The following is a 22,978-nucleotide window of genomic DNA, read 5'->3' as shown; positions in this document are numbered from 1 at the left end:
ACTTCCCCCACCCCCTCTGTCCCCTCGGTGTCCTCTCCCCCAGCTCCCGGTACCCCTCTCAGAGCTGTACCATCTTGGGCTGCAGAAGCAGGGAGCTGGGACACAGAAAAGCAGAAATTCCTTAAATTGCTGTTGGAGACAACCTGAAAACCAGGCAACCGAAACTAAATATTGGGACAAACGGTAAACTTAAAGCCAAATCTGCTTTAAGTGGGCTGACCTTCCGAGGGGACTCCAGGCAGAGGAAGGCAGGGGCCTCCCTGGGCTCGCGCGCCCACCCAGCCCCTGCTGGGCTCCCTTCCCGCCGCCCCCTGGGGACACTCCACGGGCCCTGGCCCAACTCTGGCCCCTCCCCTCCCACAATGAACCTCAGAAGGATGCGGGCTTCTCTCGCCCCCCTGGGGTCCCCTCCGGTGCAGAGCCGGGGCTGCTCCCCTCCCCACCACACCCCAGCGGCTCAGGTCTGAACTCCACTGTGTCCTCTCCCTCCGGCCGCTCCCTGGTCCCTGCTTGTTCCGGCCCACGTGGCCAGGAAAGCACACGGCTGCAGGGATCAGGCCCTCGGCCGCCCACTCGGGGCTCGGGCGTGGCCGATCCTGTTCTCTCCCTGAGGCCCTGCACAGGGTCTCTCGTTTTCAGCTCCTTTCCCCCTGTATTTTGGGGTGGAAAGCCCGTGACCCGGTGCCGTGACCACTTAGGGCCCAATGTAGGTCTCAGCACGTGGCCTGAGCAGCGGGGAGAGGAGGAGATCTTCAGACCTGCATGTCTAGGACAGACACTGTAAGGGCCCATCACTCACCCCATAATGTGCTGGACGTACGAGGGGTAGCGGAACTCCGTCCTGTTGGCGCCCGTCTTCCCCACGTCGGCCCCTGTGCGCAGAGACCCAGCATGACCTGGAGAAACCAAGGCCCAGCGAGACCAAGGCCCTGGCCGGGCCAGCTTCCAGAAGGGACACGTGGAGCCACCCCGCGGGCCACACTGCCCCGCCCGCGAGGCCTGCAGAGAGGGGATCCCCCTCCCTTCTCTCTCACCTGCTCTCTGGGCCTCCAGGAGGAAGGCGTTGCCATAGTCCCAAAAGAAGAAGTTCTCCTGGGCCAGCCTGTTGATGGCCGAGACCTGCCTCCTCAGGCTGTGAGAGGTGCGGTCAGCGGTCAGCTCAGCACTGCCCGCCAGGGCTGTGACCACAGCCCAGCCCCACGAGCCCCACCTCCCTGCTGACTCTTCCCTGGGCTGGGTCCACCCCTCCTGGCTCCACCCCAGCTGACCCCACCCCTCCTGGCTCCACCCCCTGCTGACCCCACCCCCAGCGCCTCCTTCCTGGAAGCCCCCGTCCCTGCCGGCTCCTCAGGTCCCCCTACCCTTCAGGACCCTGCAGGCAGCCCCTAAACTAGCGCCTACGGGTCGGGTCGGGTCCTCAGCCAGCCAGCCCGGCACCAGGACCAGACTCAGTGCTGAATAAGCAACTGCCTCTTGCAGAAGCGCCTCAGGCTCCCCTCCACCAGCATCTGCTCAGCACTCACACGTGCTGGAAGCTGCCCCCAGTGTTTTGCAAATGTCACCCCAGTCTGTCCCCAACATACCCACAGGCCAGGGAGCCCATGACCCCATGTGACAGAGGAAGAGACAGAGGCCCAGAGAGGTTAAGGGTCTTGCCCGAGGCCACACAGCTGCCCCAGGAGAACTGGGCAGAGGCCAGAGCCTCCCAGTCCAAAGTTCCTGCAGGCCATGTGTGCCCCACCCCTCCCCCGAGCAGCCCTGGGACCTGCATCACCTTTCCTGGACCAGGGCTTTGAAGGCAGCAGGGTCGGAGGCCATGAGGCTCTGGGCCTCTGCAAAGCCCAGCTGCACGGGGTAGTAGCCACCGTTGAACGGGTTGTGACAGGACGTCTGATCTGACCCCAGGTCCACCAAAAGCTCCCCCGTCGTGTCCAGTTCACGGACCAGGCGCTCCCTGGGGAGACTCAGGTGGTCAGGGCAGGGCAGGCAGTGCCAGGGCCCGAGCTCAGGGTCCAGCCAGGGGGGCACGCAGCGTTTCCCAGCCCACACGCCCAGCAGTCAGGCATGGAGGCTCATCCTGCTTTCCCTCTGGAAAGATCCCTGGCGGGAGGGCTGCCTGGCTGGGCAAAGGCTGCCGTGAGCTCGGCCAGGATCCGGGCCATGAAGGTTGGGAGCAGAGCCTCAAGCTGACACTGGAAGCCTTGTGTCCCGGGAGCACCTGGCCCAGGACCTTGGCTGGGGGGGCTCACCTGATGTCCCCAAGGCTGCCAACTCCCCCCACTTACCAAAGATCCACCACGTTGCCATGGTAACCAAGGCTGAGGGCCTCCTTCCTCTTCCTCGCTTCCCTGGAAGGGGCAAGGCCAGGACAGATGGCCCCATCGCACCTGCCCACGGCTACCCACCCCCAACACACAGGCCCCAAGCTGGTGGGGATGCAGAAGGCCCAGGAGGCACCCAAAGCACCACGTGTGAGCGTAGGCCTGAGATGCAGGGACCCATGAGGTGTGTCTTTTGAGGACCCAGGCCTGAGGGGGACAGCAGACTGAATGCCCTCGGGGGGGCTGGCTGGCAAAGGTGACAATCCCTCCCCGCCCCAAGGTGTAGAATTCGATTAGTAGAATTAGGGCTGTTGCTGCGAGGACTCTACAGAGATCTTTGTAGAACTCACTCAAGGCGATCCTTAAGTTGCAGATGTCACTATAGATGACTCTAAACATTATTTGGGGGACTTCCCTGGTGGCGCAGTGGTTAAGAATCCGCCTGCCAATGCGGGTGACAGGGGTCCGATCCCTGGCCGGGAAGATCCCACGTGCCGCAGAGCAGCTAAGTCCGTGCACCACAACTACTGAGCCCGCGAGCCACAACTACTGAGCCCGTGCACCTAGAGCCGGTGCTCCGCAACAAGAGAAGCCACCGCAATGAGAAGCCCACCTACTGCAACAAAGAGTAGCCCCCACTCGCCGCAACTAGAGAAAGCCTGCGCACAGCAACGAAGACCCGATGTAGCCAAAAAAAATAATAATAATAAATAAATAAACAAACATTATTTGGAAAAATAAGAGGACAAAAAATGAAAGCATATTTGGGGGAAACAGGAGATTTGAATACATGAAAGCCCCACAGACACGGGAGGGTCGCCATTCCCATCTGCATCTCCGCAGCTCAGGGAGCAGAAATGTGCCCAGACGGCTGCTTAAGGCACTTGTCACACTGATTCGGACGGTGTGTGTGTCCACGTGTGTGACCGTGGAATTAAGCACCCAAACTCTGTGTGAGTGATGAGAGGGAGCAGGCAGCTGGAGGAGGGATATTTAGAGATGACAGAGATGTCACAGCGGTTGAAAGTGTGTGTGAGCATGCGAGTGTGTACGTGCGGGTGTGTGTGGGTGCAAGTGGGCACGTGTGCTCCAGAGGCACCCACAGGATCAGAGCCAGATCAGGCGAGACCCTTCATGCCACACTAGGAGGCTGGAACTTCTCCTGTGATTAATGGAGAGTTTTCTGCCAGTTTTCAAAGATCTACGTCCAAAAAGTATCCAGTCTTGGTAATGGGAATATTTCTCACACTCTGTGTGTCTTTGAACATTTTTACGTAAGCCCCCTGGAGACCCTGGGCGAGTCTAACTGCAGCAGGTGGAGCCCCCTGTGCAGAGGCGAACCCCCCACACGGGGCTCAGTTCTGCGGAGCAAATTCGTTGAGAAGATGCTTCAAAAACGGCACCTGACCAGCGGCCTCCAGGGCAGCCCTGCCCCGTCCCCGCGGAGATAGCTGAGGAGACAGCATGCAGCGGGGAGGGGCCCAGCGCCACAGGACCAGCCGTGGCCCCCTTGGGGAGGAGGACGGGCCTTGCAGAACCTGACGGGGTCCTGTTGAGGAGAAGCTCCACCTCCCACGGGTGAGCAGATCCGAGCCGCACCTACTGCGTGCCAGGCTCTGGGCTGGGTACTGAGGCACCACAGGGAGAAATGCAAGACACGCTCTTTGCAAAACTGTGGCCGAGCGTCGGGGTCACCGAGAAAACTACTGAAGTCTGTTAGACCACGTGTATGGGCACCACGGATGCACATGGGCTTCCCCCACGCTCGCGGAAGGGACCAGCGAGAAGCAGAAATTTAGAAGGTCCCAGCCTGATCTCCCCCCGAGGTGGACACTGTACCTGAGTCTTTCAATGCAGCGGTCCAAGCTGTCGGTCACTTCCATCAGCCAGCCTTGCTTGTGGCGTTTCATGAGGGCCGCTCCATCCACCTGGGACCAGGAGGCACGGCTGTAGATCACCCCCTTTCCCAGCAGGGCCAGGCAGACCCTACGAGCTGCTGTCAGAACTTACTCCCCCTCCTGCCTTGCATCAGCAAACCTGGATTTCGCTCAGGGTGACGCTGTGCTTGGCCCCAGGGGATGAATCACATCCTACCTAATCACAACTGCCCTCCCACCGCTTCCAGCCTCCCCAGTGGATGAGAGTGTCCGTTAGATCCCATACTGACTGATGAAGTAAAAGAAGGAGTTTCTAAGGCATTATTTTCCTGCTAAAATAGAGTCAGCCATAGCTGGCACTTCTCCTTTTCCCTGCCTTGAATGTAGATGGGATGGCTGGGGCTGGGGCCACCACTTGTGTGTGCACGAGGGAAGCCCAAGAGAATCTAGAGATGTTGACCCTGACATTGAGCTGCTGAGCCAATGCCAGCCCTGCTGGTTACATGAGAAAAATAAAACCCTCTTTGTGTAAGCTGCTCTCGTTGGGTTTTCTGTCACCTGCAGCCAAGTGGGCTCCTAACAAGTACATCTGTGCATGTCACAGGCCAGCCCAGTGCAGACCCCACGGGTGCGTGCCCCCATGCTTTCCTCACAGCCGCCCCTCCTCTTCCGCTCCCTTCCTCTCTTCCCGCCGGAGGAACTGAGAGCCAGAGGGAAGGCTCCTGCGCTCTCCCCGGCTCTCCCCCGACTGACCGCTCTGTCCATTATGGGGGAGCCTGGCTCACTTATTCACAGGCTGTAGTCCAGGCCCCCAGGGCAAGGGAAGCCAGGCCACAGGCTGGCGGTTTCACGGCAGTGTCGGCAGGCACTGGCCCTGGCAGGTGATGGGCACTTGGAAGGCAGGGGCGTTCACCGCCCTGGGGACCCAGGCTGGGAGGCTTCGGGGGGTGAGGGCGAGAGAAGAGGGGGCAGGCGGGGGTGGGGGTCTCTGGAGGAGGGCGGGGAGGCGCTCCCGCCAGCTCACCTCTGCAATCACGCCGACGCACCCCACGATGACGGCGGCTTTGGCCTGAGCCCCACTCATCCCGCCGAGCCCAGAGGTGACGAAGACCTTCCCGGCCAGGTCCTGGCTGCCCAGGTACCGCCGCCCGGCGTTCAGCACGGTGAGCTGCAGGGCAAGGACTCGAGTTCACGATCCACGCCAGCTCGTTCACCCCCAGGCCCGTGGGCAGGCGCGGCCCGTCTCTCACCACCGTGCCGTGGACGATGCCTTGGGGACCAATGTAGCAGTAACTGCCCGCCGTCATCTGGCCGTACCTGCCCACAGAGGCGGAAGCGGGGTGAGCCGGTGCCTGGGGCCCCACTTCCCATGGCCTAAAACCCACTGTCATCATCCCAAGTGCAGCACTATCTTCTCCTTCAGAAACAAAGGAAAACTACAGAAGAGGCCACAGTCCCCCTGTCTGGTCCCCCTCAGACCTTTCACAGACAGGTGTCATTCTCTCACAAACTGTAACAAAACCGGGGACATTTAGGCACACGGACAAGAGCTGACATGACCCAGCACCTCCAGCTGAGGATGAGTCACCACGCCTTCCCGGGGGGGCCAAACCCCGGGGAGCCGACCCGCGCCCGCAGGAGGAGGCCCGGGGCCGGGGGGACACACAGCGGAAAGGGCCACGGCCTCCCGGCGACACCCCGAATCCGGACAGTCTGCGGGATTCCGGTCCCAGGACGCCCAGACACCTTCACGGGGGGCCGGGGCAGGGAGCTCTGCCGTCCGTCAGGGGACGCCTGAGACTCGCGTGCGGCGTGCAGGGCGGAGTCCAGAGAACGGCGTTAGTTTTGTGTGAGCGGTTATTGCTGTTTACGTAAATGGCCTTGTTCTGTAGGCACTGTTTCTGGAACTGTGTTTCCCCTAAACACAAGGCCCGTAGGGGCCTTTCCATGTCAGCACCCGCAGACCTTTCGTGGCTCCACAGTCAACCCCATCAGAGGTCACAGGATGTCCCCTCTCCCTGTCGGTCAGCCGGGTGGCTCGGCTGGGCCACAGGACAAGGCTGCAGTAAGCGACCTCCCTGGCCCTGCCATGCCCTCCAGGGTAGAATCCAGGCAGGGGGTGCCAGGGCATCAGTGCAAACATTTAAAATACTAATAGCCAGCATCACGTTCCAGAGTGACTGCCACCATCAGGGCATAAGCACTCCTGTTGGCATCACATGATAATTATCCAACATTTGAGTTTTTGGCAATGTGATGGGAGATTTTGCTGTTGCCTTAGTTTTACTCTTCCCTGAGGGCCACTGAGGTCAGGAGACCCTCGAGGCTGCTGTCCCCCAGCCACTTTCTGGACCTTCTCTCCTCTGGATCAGGGTGGATCCTGATTCTCGCAGATCTGAATGCCGAGCCTGTCCCATAACTGGGACAAAGCACTGGACCATTTAGAACCTCTGCTTCCTCTTCCAAAAAATGGGGAGTCATGACCTTTGCCTTGCAAGTTTGTGTGACTATGACAGGACATAAGAGAATCATGCTGATATGATAAACATCTACCAGGGAGGCGGGTGAAAGCCTCAGACCCCGCCGCAGGGCGTGCTCCCTGGTGGCCGCCACCCATGTCGCCTTTACAGATAGGATCTGAGTTCCAAGGTCGCACAGGGACATGCGGCAGGGCTGGGAACCGACTTTAAGTCCTTCTGATTTCATCCTTTGTCTCGCCTGACCCACTGCAGCTGCTCCTGAGATCACTCTCGGGGGTAAAATCATGGGGTCAGAGTTGTCTCCATTTGGGACTTTGACCGCAGTCACTGGATGTGGCCCTCCCGTGCCCCCGGCCTTGCTGTACAGACCTTGACACCCCAGCCTGTGGCTGCCTGTTCCCCCACGTACCCCCCACCACGGAGGGGACCAGTTCCATTTTTGTCAGCCTGATGGTGAAAAGGCTTTGCCCTGGTCACCTGGTCCTTATACAGGTAACCCCTTCCCACCTCTATGGTGATTTGCATCTTCTCTTTGGTCAACTGCTCGCAGCGCCTGGGGTCAGCCCTCGGGGGCAGCCAGACCAGGTCTGACTCTGCAGCTCTGCCCCCTTTAAGCTTCTGTCCTGAGCCTGCGGGACGGGAGCACAGGGGCTGGTCCACGGCCACACTCAGGCCACCGACCAGACACCGACTGTCCCTCTGTTCCCACTGGTACAGAAGAGGTCACCAGGCCTCATGATAAATAATAGTAACAGCAACTTATTATATAATAACAGTAACTACTTATGACGAAGGAAAAAGGTAATTGGGTTTCTGAGCCTCAGTTTCTTCCTCCACAAAATGGGTTAATAAGGGCCCCTAGCTCAGAGGCTTCTGTAAATCCTAGAACAAGTGGCGGCGACCATGATTACAATCACTCACAGGCTATGAGCCTGAGGCCCGGCGGGTTGGCCCCCAGCACGGCAGACTCACTCACACTTTACGTGGTTACGATGCCAGCGCACCGCTCCCAGAGACCCACAAACACGTGCAGATCAGGGGTGTCCTGTCGCATTCTTTACATTCCCAGAGAACTGGGAACAACCCAAACCAGGTGGCAAGTGAGCTAAATAAATTACAGTGCAACTGAGCACCGCCAGTGAAACCGAGCAAGTCAGCCCGAATCCCGAGGAGGGGACAGGTGCAGAGGGCGTTGTCCCTGGCTGTCCAGTCACCCCCGCCGAGCGTCCGCACACACACGGGATGTCGGGCAGGACACAGGAGACGCTGTGAACTGGGGCGTCTGGGAGGGAGGAGGTTCCCTTCTCGCTGTGGCTCCTGCTACAACGTCTGAGGGAACACCTCCAATTGGAGCGTTAATGGGACAGCGCGCTCAGGGGCTGCACAGACACACGCATCGTCAGAGCTCACAGAACGGAGCACGTAACGTGTGCGTTTGCGCATTCGTGACATGTAAATTTCACTTCAAGACCAAAAAAACTGTGGGGACTTCCCTGGCGGTCCAGTGGCTAAGACTCCGTGCTCCCAATGCAGGGGTCCCAGTTGGATCCATGGTCAAGGAACTAGATCCCACACGCATGCCGCAACTAAGAAGCCCGCATGCTGCCACTAAGAAAGTCTTCATGCCGCAACTAAAGATCCCGCATGCCGCAACTAAGACCCAACGCAGCCAAATAAATAAATAAACATTAAAAAAAGAAAAAAAACTATGGACAAATACTGAATTCCAGGCAACAATATTTGCAGCTTACTTTGAGACGCATCAAAAAAATGATAGTGGATATAGGGATGGATAGACAGACAGATAGGAGATCAAGAGAATTTAGTAGCATATTAATCACAGAATCTTGGTGTTCCCTGTTAATTCTGTCAATTTTCTGTATGTTTGAAACCGATAGTAAATTGTTGCAAAAGTAGGATTCAAATTGTATGTTCACTTGCTCACGCCTATATGAAAATTGTAGGCATATCTATGAAAACTAGTGGGAAATACATAAATGCGAAACCGTGCTATAGAGCTTTGATTGTGAGGGCTTTTCAAAGCTGTAGTTACTATTGCTGCATTGCTTTATAATAAAGCCTGGTGAAGGCCATAACATAAGCTGAAACAGCACTTACATTGTAACCCCCATGGCAAAGAGCTTCTCGTACTCCATCCTGGAGGAGTAGTTGGGAATGACCTGCACAAGAGGGGTGGGCTGAGGGCTGGGGGCAGCGCCGTGCCCTTGGGGACGATGGCTGGGCGGGTGTGCGGGCACCTGGCCCTCCCCGCTGCCCTGGGACCCACCATCCCGTTGGTGATGACCAGCCTCGGGGCCCCAGGGCTGCTGGGGAAGAGGCCCAGGGGGTGTCCGCTATACATGACCAGCGTCTGCTCCTCTGTCATCTGGGACAAGTAGGACATCGTCAGCCAGAACTGCGGGGAGAGCGAAACACGGGGGGCTCTGTGAGCGGGGGCCCTACAGCAGCCCCAAGTACCCCCCCAGGCCCTAGCCGTCCTGCCCAGAGCCCTGTACCCTCCAGTGGCTCTCCCTCAGGACCTCCGACATCCCCAGGTAGCCTCCAGGGCTGGGATCTCAGGCATCAGGGAGGCAGAGCCCGGGTCCTGAGCCTGGTCTGTAAGGTGCTTCCAGGCCAGAGGACGTGGGGGAAGAAAGGCCTGGGGTCAGGGCGGGGCCAGGCCACAGCCCAGCGTACCTGAGCCCAGTTGCTGAACACCTGCCCGTTTTCTCCGTAGGTCACGAGCTCCTGGGGAAACTGGGGAGGACACGATGCTGTCTGAGATGGGGGCCTGGAAGGGAGGCCCCTGCCTGCGCCGGGCTCAGGGGCCAGATGGCCGATGGCCCCCGAAGGAGGAGTGGGGGGCAGGGGAGGAGCCAGAAGGGGCAAGGCCCGGGGAGAGCGGCCCACCCATGACCGGGTAAGTGCTCAGCCCGGGGTGAGCGTCAGAGCTGGGTCTGGGGTCAGTGTCAGGGGTCTGTCTGGGGCCGGGGCTGAGGAAGCTCCCGCCACTAGCTGGAGTGGTCACATCCTAGGATCCTTTCACCCTCAAGTAAGATACTCAGGGACCCCCGAAGCCTAACCTTTCTTGAATATGGGTGTCAGAGGTACAGACTGGCGCTCAAGGACGCCGGGAAAGGCACGTGTGGCCACGAGCACTTGAGCCACAGCCCGTCTGACAAGCTCTAGGGGTAAAATATACCCCTGGTTTCAAAGACTTAGTAGGAAAAAAACACTACAAAATATTTATATTGATGATTACATGTTAAATGATAATATTTTGGATATATTGGGACAAACTACAGTATTAAATCTGTTTCTTTTCAGTTTGCATGTGGCTATTAGAAAATGTAAAATTACATGTGTGTCTGTTGTACCAACGCTGGTGTCGTGGTGCTGATGCTGCACCATAGTTACCGAAGATGCAGCTGCTGGGGGCGCCCTGGAGAAGGGGATGATGCCCTCTCTGCACTGTCTTTGCAACTTCCCTCCAATCTGTCATTATTTCTAAATAAAAAGCTTGAGAGCATTTCATGTGTTTCTCCCATTCCGTTTCCACCGCTGGCCCCCGGCCCCCGTTTCCTGGCCTTTACCTGGGCCACAGCAGGGTCCAGGTTGTTCATGATCATGTGCATGATGGCTGCAGCCACTCTCGTGCGGCAGGGGTACTGCTCCACTGGGTAGGCCCTGCAAAGGGGGTGCAGCTGCCAGGCCTGACGATGGGCGGGCACAGGCTTCCTTCCTGCTAAAGCTCGGGCCCAGCCTGGCCTGGGCGCAGAGGTGGACAGCAAGCCCTGGCATCCCGCAGAAGGCGCCTTGGAACTCCCAGCAGGAGGTGGTCCCAAACGCCCTCCTGCTTTGTGCCAGGCCCTTCCCACCCAGGCCGCCCTCCCTCCCCGGTGGGCAGGCTCCAACTGGGATAAAGCGGACTTCAAAGCAAAGCTGAAGCCTCTCCTCCAGGTGGACTTGATTCATCCGTCCTTTCCTTCAGGCCGTCAGTGCTCCTGGGTACCAACTCTGCAGTGGGTGCCAGGCCAGCAGGCCCAGACAGGAGCGAGGGCATGTAGCTCCTGCTTTGTGGGGTCATTCCAGACAGTCTGTGCTTCTGGCATTTCCAAGAACAATGGTGCCCAGAGTGTGATGCCCGGGCAGGGGCAGCATCTCCTGGGGACGGTGAGGAAGGCAGATCCTCCCGCCTGGACCTGGCTGCAGCCCCAAGCCTGGCCCAGGGCAGAGGCATCCATGGGCCTCCTAGTGGGAACAGCCTGGACCTCCCCCTCACTGTGTCCTGACCCCCAGCAGGGTCCCTCCAGGGAGCCTCCCACTCTGGGCCCCTGTGAAGCTGTGCCCACAGCACTCACTTCATTTCAATGTCGGGGCAGAAGCGGTACATGTAGATGTGCCCATACAGTCGCAGCTCCTGGGCGAACTCGGGGGCCAGCAGCTCCTGGGTGTCCGGGGGGAAGTACCGAAGGGCATTCCTCAGCGCCAGCTGGTGGTGGGGAAGCGGAGAGAGGTGAGGACAGCAGGGGTGCGGGCTCCAGGCCAAGATCCCCCCACCTGAATTTGCCTCTGCTCCACTCAGAAACCCAGGGCCCCGTCCGGAGACTGCCTGGTCCTCACCCCAGGCCAGCCTACCATGTTGCCTCCTGCAGGAAGCCTTCCCTGACTGCCCTTCCTGCTTCCCGTCGGCAGCTCTCAAGTCCCTCCCTCTTCTTGCTCACCGGGGACCAGGCTGCTTGACCCAAGGCAAGGACCAGAGAGGGGCTGCCCCGAGGCCTGTGGCTACAGCAGCAGGTGCAGACTCAAGGGGAGGGCAAGCTGACAAGCCGGGGCCGGAGGCTCTTTGTGCAAGTGTGGAGCAGCACCCAGTGTGGCCGGTAGCCTCGGGCGGCACACAGCTCCGGGAGGCCTGCGGCAGTGCCTGACGCCGGGGACAGGCGCCCAAGAGCAGGAAGAAGTGTCTAAGGCTTCTCATCGCACCAGGGAGAGCAGCCTGACTCCTGCCCCCATCAGCCTTCTCCAGGCAGCCCTCGTGCTCCTGTCCGGCCTCGGCGCCTCGGCCCCTTCCCTTCCCGCTGCCCCAGCCCCCGTGCCAGCTGCCTCCCTGGGAGCCCCCTCCTCGAAGCCCCAGTGCAGACGCCCTTCCTTGGGGGCCCGCCTTGACCTTGCCGTCTTGACTCTCGGCACCCCCATGCTTCTCTCCCAGCCAGGCTTTGCGTCTTCGGACGCTTCACCATTGGTTGTTTCCTTGCCTCCCATCAGTCTCGCTGAGCTCAAGGAGGGCCAGGGTCCCGGCGGACCCTTCACAGCGCTCCCCCTCCCACCACCCGGCAGGAGCCTGCGGTTGGGGGCACGGGGTGACGACCCTGTGTTGGGGTGGACGTCGAGGCCATTCCTTCAACCAGCTGACCCTGGAGAACGAACTGCTTTGGGGGCGTGATGAGGAGCCAGTGTGAACGTATTCATTCAACACAGGTCCACCGAGGGGGAGGCAGTGTAGCCTCAGAGAAGACGGGTGGGCAGAGGTGACAGGAGAAGAGCCTATGGCCCCGGCCTGGGCCCTGAGGACACCAGCACGTGGGCAGGCGGGGCGGAGGGCCAGCCCGGGAGACAGAGAGCCGGGACCCGGCCAGGAGCCGAGGGCAGAGGCCCAGGAGGAGGACAGCCTGTCCCGTGTGCCCTGAGGTCCAGCACCCGCGACAAGGGTGTCACTGGGGGCCTGGGGGCACGTGGGGTGGGAGGAGAGAGGAGGGGAAGGGTGATTCAGGAAGGAGCTAAAGGCAAGAAGGGCAACGAGGAAAACTCCAGCTCAGGAGTGACGGGAACTTGAAAAGGTTTGCACAGCGAGTCCCTCTTTAACGTCCACGTGGAATAAAAGCACAGAATCCCTGCTCTCTTGGAAAAATCGAAAGGCGGCTAGAAATACGTCCACAGGAGGTGCTCAGATTCCAGCAGACTTGAGAATCGCCCAGAGGGTCAGGTGCATCCGGAGGGCTGGGCCTGCCCGCAGCGTCTCTGACTCACGTTTCTGACGGGTTCCCAGCTGCTGCTGCTGGCCCGGGACCCCCGGGGAGGCACGTGCAAGCCACGCGCAGCAGCAGGGTGGGAGGGGAAGAGGCCGGCGTGGGAAGGACATGCCGCAGAAGGCCAGGGACATGGCTTCAAGGGCAGGCAGGGCTAGGCGTGCGCCAGAGGTCAGGAGGGCTGGGCCCTTCAAGGTCGTGTCCGGTCCCCTCGCCCTGGGCCTCTGGGGTCCATGTGACACCTCGATGCAGAGGTTGGGTGTTTTTTTCTATCAGTTTACAGCTTCTAATCAGAGCTTGCCAAGAGAAACGGAACATTTACAGAAAAGTTTCAAAAGCAACGTGTCACACACACATGCTCCACGGGAGGCTTGACTTTACTACACGGGCCCTAATACATCCTATGCAACTGTAGCTTCTTTTCTTTCATTTTCTAACGAATACTGGTTCCGACCCCCTAAGCCCACTTCACAGCTGGTGGGCTATTTCTCCTTGTGTACAATTTCCATCTCAGGATTGGTGAATTTCTCTTTATCCCTGAAATTCAGAAAATTATCCTGGATATGTCTTCATGTGGACTATTCTACGTTGGGGTTTCTTTTTGTTCTTTCAACGATAAACTGTCTCTTTATCTGAAATTTCACATATTTACTAGTTCAGCAAAGTTGTCTTCTATTATACTTTTGTTCAATAACTTTATCTTCTGTGTCTGAATTTACATAATAGGCCTGCAGTGACTATTTCTTGAGTGAAAAAATTAAAAAAGCAGCAGCTCTGCTGGCCTGGATTCAATACTCCAAGCTCTGAATGGGGGCAGTTCTCGGGGTCAGGACAAGAAAATGGGACTCGGACAGGCGTGTGACCTGCCCCGGGGGGATGAGAGCCAGCCTCAGCAGAGGAGGCCCCATAAGGACAGGCCAGGCGGAGAGGCGGGGCGGTTTCCCAATGAGCTGGGAAAGGCAGGCACAGCTGCCTACCCGGCCCTGCTAACCACCGGCTGGACGAGCCCGGGAGGCCGCCCGCCTGCTTCTGCATCTCTCGGGGCGCCAGCTTGGCCGTGTCTCTGGAAGGACTGATGAGATAACACGCACGCCCCAGCACACAGTACAGCGCTGTGCCCGCCTGCTCCTGTAAAGACACCCGAGCCAGAGCCTGGGGCATTTCTTGCTTCTCCCCCTCCCCAGCTTTGCAGCGTCCTTGTTAAAAGGTCTTCAGTTTACTTCAAACGCTGCCAGGAAGAGCCCGTGGGGGCCACACTTGGGGATTCACCCCCGGGCTCAGCTGGCGCTCATGCCGCAGTGCTACCGCCTCAGCTCCACGGCGAGTCTGCCCCGGAGAGTCTGCTGTGTAGCACGTGGATTTTCACAGGTGAGGTTGTGGCCTGTTAATCATATAATGCAGTTACCAGGGGGCTCTTACTGGCAACATCAGAAGTATCTAAGGCACATAAACTGGACAGAATTCTAGAGACCCCTCCACCTCCCCGACTTGACCTCACAGGCATAAGAATCGGACAAGCTCAGTGGCCTGTACCCTTAGGGTCACGGGATTATTTCGTAAAAGTCCCGTGTTCAGCCACTGGGCTGGAGAATCCTGGGTGCCTGATGGGATGGGGGACAGAATTATGGCCCCCAAAGATGTCCACACCCTATTCCCCGGGAATATGTTATGTTACACGGCAAAAGAGACTCTGCAGATGTGATGACGGAAGGACTTTGAGATGTGAGATGATCCTGCCTCTCCAGGTCGGCCCCAGTCATTACAAGTGTCCTTCCGAGAGGAGAGGGGAGGGTCAGAGTGAGAAAGAGGGATTTCAACGTGCTGTGCTGCCAGCTTTGAAGACAGAGGACGGGCCCAGGAGCCCAGGAACGCAGGCGCCTCTGGAGGCTGGAAGATGATGCAGCAGGGCTGGTGCTTCGGGAGGCCCTGAGGGGAGAATCCCTGCCCTTGTCTTTTGCAGCCTGCACACCTGCCTCTCTGCACTTCAGCCTCCTCTCCTGTAAAATGAGCAGGTGGCCCCCACCTCACAGGGCTGTTCCCCCGGCACCTGGCACACACGGGCCACCGGGGGGCCAGCCGCCAGGACGACCGTCTGCACACTCATGGCTTCCACGCCGGGCCCCGGTCCGCCTGCCCCCCTAGGAGCTCTGCACCAGCCCTCGCTCTCTGTGGGCAGCATGCCAAGCAGCAGGTCACACTCCTGCTCTGAGACCTTCATGGGCTCCTGACGCAGTGCACACTGGTAGGCATCCAGGCCCCCCAGTAGTCAGGCTGGGCCTGGCTCTTGAGGTCGGCACCCAGCCTGGGCCTACGCGGGGCCTCGTCCACCCCAGCTTACTTTGCACAGGCCCGTCTCTGCATCTTCGCCTCCTTCTGTCCCAGATGCCTCCTTCTGTCCCAGATGCCTCCTTCTGTCCCAGATGCCTCCCCTCTCAGATCTCCCAGTCTGGGAACCTTGCCCCTGGTGCCAAGACCACCTCCTCCAAGAAGCTTTCCTAGGTTTCTCCTGCCCGCTGAACTCTTGGAGGGTGTTGGTTCGGGCGCTTAGCACATGGTCTTGTTCACTCATTCAACAAACAGCTCTGGCATCACTGAAGACCCAGAAGTGAGCCCCACAGAACCCCACGCTCAAGAAGCTGAGGATTATGGTCAGCAGTGGTGGGAGGTCTTCAGATCTGGGATCTCAGCTTCAGCACAGCCCCTGAGGATGGGGCATGCTTTGGGGAAATATCGGTAAGAGAAGCTGCACGGGGGGGAGCGGGGATGCCGAGGACATTTCTAACAGGATGTGATGAGACCCTCCCTCTGCACTACAGTCCCACAGTGACTGAAACGCGACAGCCAGACCATCCTCTGCGTTTCAACAGAAATCCACTTAAAGAAGAACAAAAAGTGAAGCACGTTTTCATTCATCCAAACCATGAAAAACAACAGCAGTTCAAACAATGGGGCAGCTCCAAACGCACCAACAAGGAACAGCCTCAAAAGAAACCAGCCTGTATGGAAAGCTTCCACTTATGCTTTTAAGAAGGACGGACACACACACCTTGTGCGCACATAGAAAGTGTCTGGAAGGAGACACCAAAAGATTATAAAACGTTATAATATTTGACTTATCTCTTAAAACTACCTTTAAAAGCTTATGTCAAAATTCAAAGGGACATTTAAATAAAACAGAAAACCAGCCACAGGAGAGTGTAAAGCCGGCCACCGAGGAAGCCGTCCCTGGGTCTGGGCCTGTCCAGGAGGAGCTCTCGTGTCCTCGCGCAGGTCCCGGCGGGGACTGGACACGTGGGCCCTCCAACACCCACCGCTCCTCCCAGCCGGCTGGCATCCTACACTTCAGTCCAGCCGGGACACTGTGGACCTCAGTCCGCCCAGAGCCCACCCACAGGTTAAGGGCTCAGTCCCACGAGACGGCCCTGCTTCAGACGCCAATTACACGCCCCGTTGTCGCCTGTGCTCCTGACCAACCAGCTAGAAATGGGGAGCCCACGCCCCTCCTCAGGTTTAATAATTCGCCAGAATGGCTCACAGAACTCAGGGAAACACGTTCGCTGGTTTATTATCTAACAAAGGATGTGATGGAGGGTACAGGTGAGCAGCAACCCTCGGCGGGGGCGGGGGAAGGGGCAGGCGTCCCCCCCGGCACCTCCACATGTTCACAAACCCAGCCACTGCCAACCCTGCAGCTGGGGGATTCGGGAGGCGTAGGCATGGTGGATCATTAACTCCATTCCCGGCCCCTCACGTTGAAAGTTCCAACGTGCAACCACGGCTTGGTCTCTCTGGTGACCAGCCCTGACCAGGAGCCGCCGGAGTGGCCTCCTACCGCCCAGGGAATTCCAGCAGATCTAGGAGCTCAGTGTCAGGAACCCGGGTCAAAGACCGAACAGCAGCAGGAAGGGGGAGGGGCACAGATCAATACGCCTATTTCTCCTTGTCCCCCAGGACCATCCCCACGCCAAAGGTCGAGGCATCGGCGCCCAGCAGGAAGGTGACCAGGGTGGAAACTCTAAAGTCTGTCTGATCCGCCCGCCAGCCCCTCCAGTTAGCATGCCCTGTGCCCCCACCCCCCCCCCCGCCATGGCCGCCCCGGGAGGGTGGCAGCCTCTGTCCGGGGCAGGGATCCCTCTTTTAATCTCTGCGCTTACTTGTATTTGCTACTTTCCCCCACGGTTCCTGAAGTTGTCAAGCCATCCTCAGTAAAGGAAAACAGGAGAAAGCTCTTTCTCTGCCTCATTGCGGCCGCCTGCGCACACCTGTGTGTCGTGGCCAGGAAGGGGGCACCTGGTGGCTCAGGCTCCGGAAGCTGGGGCAGGACGTGCAGTACGGCTCCTGCGGCCACAGGCCCCCGCTTCCTGGCTGGGTGATCGTGAGCCCCAGGGTCCCTCTCCATCAGTAAACAGGGGCCGGAGTCCTGCACCCCAGGGCGGCCGCCGGGCAAAGAACGAGGGATATTGGGTGTGAAGCAGTCTGGCACACACGGCTCAGAGCAGGACGTGGGCACTGCCCAGCCGGGCCACCCAGAGGGCAAACGGCCCTGCAGGAGGGGGCCCAGCCTCTTACCTGTTCCTCAGTGGGGCTGAGGCCAGGGGTCCTGACCGGGGCGTGGGGCACCCCGGCCCAGCGTCCACGGTTCTCTGGGAGGGGCCGCAAGGGCAGGCCGGAGCACAGCGCCTGGAGGCTGGACATGTCTGGCAGAGGCGAGGCGGAGGCCCACTCCGTGCGGGGGCCGCGGAGAGACTAGGCAGCCGAGGCCCAGCTGGGCGGGGTCCTCTGGCTCCAGGCCCACCTCCTCCAGCCCCTCATTGGCCCCAGGCCTCCGGAAGGAGCCGTGCGTAGGTCGTAGGTCGTAGGGTCACGGCCCCCAGGCTGGCGGCCCGCAGTGTTGACCTGGGGGCGGTGTCCTGGGAGAGGCGGGCTCCATGCCAGGGACACCTGGGTGAGGGTCCGTTTGTCCTTTTAGGGGGGTGCTGGCCCTGAGGGGCGTGTTTTCTAGGACCCAGCATGGGGAGCGCTCTCGTGTCCGGGTGTGTCTCGTGGGGGAGTGACACCAGGCAGGCGATGTGGGGTTTGTGTCGATGATGGGGGCCCGCGACACTGACCCCGCACAGGGTGTGGTGCCCCTCATATCCCTCCTCCCTGCCCCCTGGGTGACGGGTGGCGGGAGCCCGGCCAGCGGCAGCTGCACCCTCCTCAGCCCCCCTGAGGTGCAGGCTGCCCCGCTCCTTCCCAAGCTCTCAGCGAGGCCCCGTCCCATGAGCGCCTCTGTGGGAAGGTGCTGCTCCTCAGCCCCGCGCTCCAGTTGGGGCAGCTGAGGCCCAGGGGCCACTCACATAGCCAGGAAGAGGGCCCCCTAGAATCCCAGGGGCCCGGGGACGCAACACACCTGGCTGTGAACCCAGCTCAGCTGCTGGCCAGCCCTGCGGCCTTGGGCCAAGTCCCAATCCACACAAGGGGTGGGAGGCACGCGGCCAGTGGGTGAGTGCCCAGCATGGGGCCTGCACTTGGCACGAGAGCAGGACGGCTGACACCTCCCGATGCTTGTTCCTCGGTGCACCGCACGTCATCCAGGGCACCCTGTCCCCTCACCGGCCTGTGGGGTTCACTGTCCCGTTTCATAGGTGTGGAAGCTGCCCAAGGCCACACAGCTAGTCCTGGTGGAGCCGGGATCTGGGCCCTTGGAGCCGAGGGGTCTGGCCGGCCGGGCAGCGAGCGTACTCTTGTGTCCACGTGGCGGGGAGGCTGCCTCGGAGGGCGAGCAGCAGACACGCGCCCAGGCTTGCGGCCGTCCATCCAACGCTCTCTCCGACGCCAGGGACCAGGCAGTGTCCTGGCCCGGCACCGCTACGGGCACTGGGGACAGGCCCCTGCCTGGGCCTGCAGGTCACGCAGCTGTGACTTCCAGCGGCCGGTACCTGCACCTCCCGCTCAGAGGGGGGCCGGTAGGGCTGGAGAATCGCCAGCCCCCTCCCCACCTGCTGGGGAGCAGCTCTCCGTCAGCAACAGCGGTGGGCAAATACCCCAGTGCCCTCGCCCCGGCAGGGCATGGGTGGAGGTAGCAGCTCTGGGGAGCCCCTGGCAGGAGTGGGCTGAGCTGCCCCGCGGGTATCCCCATCCCATGCCCCCAACAGACAGGCTGTACCGAGACCTCCACTCAGGATTTGCTTCTGGGCGAGGCCTCAAGAGAAGCCAGAAATCTAACACTTTTTGCGAAATCTCCTTTTTAAATGTTTGCAACCAATTAAAAACATTTTCCGCTGTCCTGAACGGAAGGGGGGACTGTATCCGTGTCCTGGTTGTGACCTTGTGCTACAGACAGCAGGACACTACCACAGGGGAACAGGGCACCCGGGTCTCTCTTACTATTTCTTACAACTGCACGTGAATCTACAAGGATCCCCAAATAAACAGTTTAATTTTTAAACACCCTAAAAGCTATTTAAAAGCACTGGGATCTCACAGATGTTAAATATGGCAGACAGGTAAGTTGGAACCTGGCTATACCACTCATGAGCTGCAGGTCCTTGGGTCAGTTCCTTAGCCTCTCTGTGCCTCAGTTTCCTGGTCTGTAAAATGAAAGCAGTAACAGTAGCTACCTCGTGGGATCTGTCTGAGTATTAAACAAGGTAACACACGTGAAGGTCTTAGAACAGCGCCTGCACAGAATCAGCACCGGGTAAGATGTTATTTTTCTAATGGTTGCCTCTATCAAAAAAGCAAGGAACAGAGCAATGTAGTAGCACAGAAACCAAAGAAAACGTATACACATGGGCGTGAACTGTCTCTGAAGGATCCACAAAGAACTGGGAGAGAACAGGAGGAAAGAAGACCCTTCCCTGTAAGACTGGTGCTTTCCACATTGTCAGGGCACTAAATGCCACTAAATTGTACACTTTTCAATGAGTAATTTTATGGTATCTGAATTTCACCTCAATTCAAGAGAACTGTGGAATTTTTGAATTTTGCTCCATGGACAAACCAAATAAATAAAATGTAAAACTAACAAGGAGTAAAGAAAGGCAGGCAGGCCCTCAGCATGTGCCTCCCTGGGCCTCAGGCCTCGGGCTCCCGGTGCTGGCCGTGACTGTCCTCTTCAGCGTCGAGTGCCTGCCTTAGTCTCCCCTCCCGTCACTCCCAGCGGCTACTCCTGTCCTGGCCAGCCTCTCTTCCTAGCACCTGGCGACCAGCACCGAAAGCCCAGCCCTGCCCCCCTGGTACCACCACCAAGGCCACACTGGGCCCCAATCTCTGCCGTGTCACCAGCAGGCCCATCAGGCCTTCTCGAGCCAGGCAGGACCTCTGTTCCTTGGACCATCAACCTAGTCCCTGCTTCCCCTCCTTCCCCTCCAGCCACTCTGCCGCCCTGGGTGCCTTCTCTGAGGCACCCTGACCTCTGACCCCTCTATTTTCAAAGTACAGCCGGGGCCCTGAGACCACCGCACCCTGGTCCACACCCCTCACCTCTCCCAGAGTCGGCCCAGCCTCCCTCCCCCCTCCCCGTAGTCCATCGGCAGCGGGGCAGTTAGAACAGCCCACACGGTGGCCCACTACGGGCTGGGGACGCGGACGCCCTGTCTGCCTCTCCCACTTCTCCCATCCACCTTGGCCACCTCAGAGCCCCCTTGCTGCTTCCCGTTCAAGGAGCACGTGCATCTTTACGCCCTTGGTGGTTTTAAACATGCCGGCAAATCCTTGCTTGGGTGCTTCTCTGAGTGAGGCTGGGGCACCCCTAGTGGTTCCCGGGGAACCACCAGGAGGCAGCCTGAGGCTCCGTGGGAGCAACCCCCGGAGCCAGACCCCACTTGGGGCGTGAGGAGTGAGAGTGCTGCGGTGTCTGCCCAGCTGTGACGGAGCCTCGGGTCGGCCAGCCTGGGCCAGCCTCCGGACGACCAGTCCCAGCTGCCGTCTGACGCAGTAGCATGAGATCCCCAGTGAGACGCACCCAATTGAGCCCCCTCCCCGATTCCTCACCCACTAAACTGTGAGCGAAATTGAAATGTTTAACGCCTAAATTTTAGGGCAGGGACTTCCCTGGTGGCGCAGTGGTTAAGAATCCGCCTGCCAATGCACGGGACATGGTTCGAGCCCTGGTCCGGGAAGATCCCACATGCCACGGAGCAACTAAGCCCGTGTGCCACAACTACTGAGCCTGCACTCTAGAGCCCGTGAGCCACAAGAGCCCGTGAGCCACAACTACTGAAGCCCGCGCGCCTAGAGCCCCTGCTCCGCAACAAGAGAAGCCACCGCAATGAGAAGCCCACGCACCGCAACGAAGAGTAACCCCTGCTCCCCGCAACTAGAGAAAGCCTGCGTGCAGCAACGAAGACCCAACGCAGCCAAAAATAAATAAATAAATAAATTAAAAAAAAAAAAAAAAGAAGTTTAAAAAAAAAAATTTTAGGGCAGTTTGTTACTTAGCAACAGCTACTAGCAGGGCGCCTCAGGGCCTCCGCAAGGGCTGTTCCTTCTGCAGCTCGCCACCTACTCACCTCTGCTGCTGGCACCTCCCGAGGCTGGCCCTGCACACCTCCCTCTGCCCACCCTGATTTTCTTCATAGGACGTTTACCACCTGCCGTGATCGCACATGTTAGCTCCTTTTCCTATGCCCTCCGCCATCCATTCTGTAACCCACGAGGGCAGAGAGCGCCCTGTCCTGTCCTCCCCTAGGGCCTCAGCACCCGGTGGGTACCCAGTGCCTGTTGAACGAGGGATTGAATGCATGCGAACTCCCGTGAGAGGGCAGAGGCCGCAGCTGGCGCCTTCTCTAGGGGAGCTGCCAAGGCCCTGGGCCTCTGGCGAGGCATGCTGACCCTCCCACCCCAGGACCCAGCACTGGGCCCCCAGGGGCCTCCAGGGACTTTCCTGGATGGGAATGGGCTGAGATGCTGTCCTCAACTTTGGCCACCAGGTGGCAGCACAGGGACAAAGACGCCTTCCTAAGGACGCCAGGGGCTGGGACCCTACAGAGAACGCTGGTCCCAATGCAGGTGTAGGGGAGATTGGGGGCCGGCTGGGGGTGTAGATAACCGGGAATCCAGGTCCTGGGCCCAGAGCAGCAGCAGCCCTGCCTGCAGGCCATTCTGGGTGTGAACTGTATGCTCCCCAAGGCTCTCTGTCCCGGTTGTCTGGAAAGTCATAATAAGGAGCTTCTGGTTTGTCTGTGAACTGTTTCCTGCCCCTCTGCCATTTGAGACCTATCATAGCATTTGGAGCCATATCTTTAAGACAGGAGAACTATTATTTATTTAATATTCTCATTTAAATAGACCTTTAAAACTTACACATAACGGGAAGGAATTTTTATATCAGCATCTTAACAGAAACCAGAGTCACCTGCCAGAAACAGACAGTAACTGTAAAAATAAAATAATCACCAACGTCAAGTACTTAGATGGCATTCATTGAGTGCCAGACGCCGTGCCAAACATCTCCTGTGTCTCATTTAGTTCCCACAACATGATGAGGTGTGTCCTAGTACTACCCCACTGCAAAGGGAACTGGGGCACAGAGAGGTTAGGCCACTTTCTTGATCTCACACAGCATGTAAGTGGCACCAGCAGGGTTGGAATCACCAGATTCTTCAAAAGCAGTTCAGAAATGCAGCCTTTCCCACACACTCACACTGCTCAGTGTTGGCTCAAGCACACACACCAGCACACACAGCACCAGCTGCCCCCGTGGGTGCCCTGCTAGCCTGATTTCTAGGCATCAAGACCCTGGGTTCAGGCCGGGTCTCCCAGCCCCCAGGAATTCACTGTCATCCCCCTGCACTCAGGAGTCCTCAGCGAGTTCTAAGTGCTCCCCTGGGGTCTGGAGCAGCTGTGGGGGACCAGGTGAGGCACAACAGTCCTGATGCCCGGAGGCGTGAACTGGGACCCCCCCACCTCAGCCCCCCACCCCGCCCTCCTCTCCCCCGGCTGCGGCCTGCAGGCGCGGGGATCCAGGCAGGACCTGGAGAACCCCGTGTAAAACAAGGCTACAGGGTGGGCTTGGGAGGAGAAAGAGGCACCCTTGGGCCTGATTCCGGGAAGGGGGCTTCCGGGGGAGTCATGTATAGGCGGCTGGTCCCCCAAGCCAGCCACTGGACCCCTGGTACGTAACGCAGCAAAAAGGCAAGGGGACACCGTGCTCCCCCGACCCGCTCATCCGCCAATGTGACAAGGCTTCTCGGCCTCGGGTAGAGGATGGCGCCCCCGGACGAGCGGAAGAGGACGGAGCCGCGCCGGCGACAGGGCTCCCTCCCCCCAGTCTCCACCCTTCGCGCCCT

The 22,978-nt window shown here is 59.1% G+C and overlaps 1 protein-coding gene across 3 annotated transcripts in view; it reads right to left on the bottom strand.

The window, feature by feature from the left end:
- Positions 1-22,978, bottom strand: part of UROC1 (urocanate hydratase 1) — a 38,041-nt gene that overhangs the window by 13,882 nt on the left and 1,181 nt on the right. The window contains exons 1-13 of one of the 3 annotated variants that reach the window (XM_061197373.1): positions 17,274-17,399; positions 11,040-11,170; positions 10,272-10,365; positions 9,376-9,435; positions 8,966-9,094; positions 8,797-8,858; positions 5,449-5,515; positions 5,223-5,366; positions 4,161-4,249; positions 2,286-2,348; positions 1,775-1,954; positions 1,035-1,132; positions 800-872 (exon numbers count right to left, since the gene is read on the bottom strand). In XM_061197373.1, the coding sequence (XP_061053356.1) occupies positions 800-872; positions 1,035-1,132; positions 1,775-1,954; positions 2,286-2,348; positions 4,161-4,249; positions 5,223-5,366; positions 5,449-5,515; positions 8,797-8,858; positions 8,966-9,094; positions 9,376-9,435; positions 10,272-10,365; positions 11,040-11,170; positions 17,274-17,399 (1,316 nt within the window). Of the gene's footprint in view, positions 1-799; positions 873-1,034; positions 1,133-1,774; positions 1,955-2,285; positions 2,349-4,160; positions 4,250-5,222; positions 5,367-5,448; positions 5,516-8,796; positions 8,859-8,965; positions 9,095-9,375; positions 9,436-10,271; positions 10,366-11,039; positions 11,171-17,273; positions 17,400-22,978 lie in introns of those variants that run through there. The other 2 variants (XM_061197374.1, XM_061197375.1) reach the window with 2 other exon arrangements.

The sequence above is a fragment of the Eubalaena glacialis genome, chromosome 7 (genome assembly GCF_028564815.1).
Source record: "Eubalaena glacialis isolate mEubGla1 chromosome 7, mEubGla1.1.hap2.+ XY, whole genome shotgun sequence".
Classification (NCBI taxonomy): Eukaryota; Metazoa; Chordata; class Mammalia; order Artiodactyla; family Balaenidae; genus Eubalaena; species Eubalaena glacialis.
Note: the sequence above shows the minus strand (reverse complement) of the source record. Positions and strands in the feature narration are given on the sequence as shown.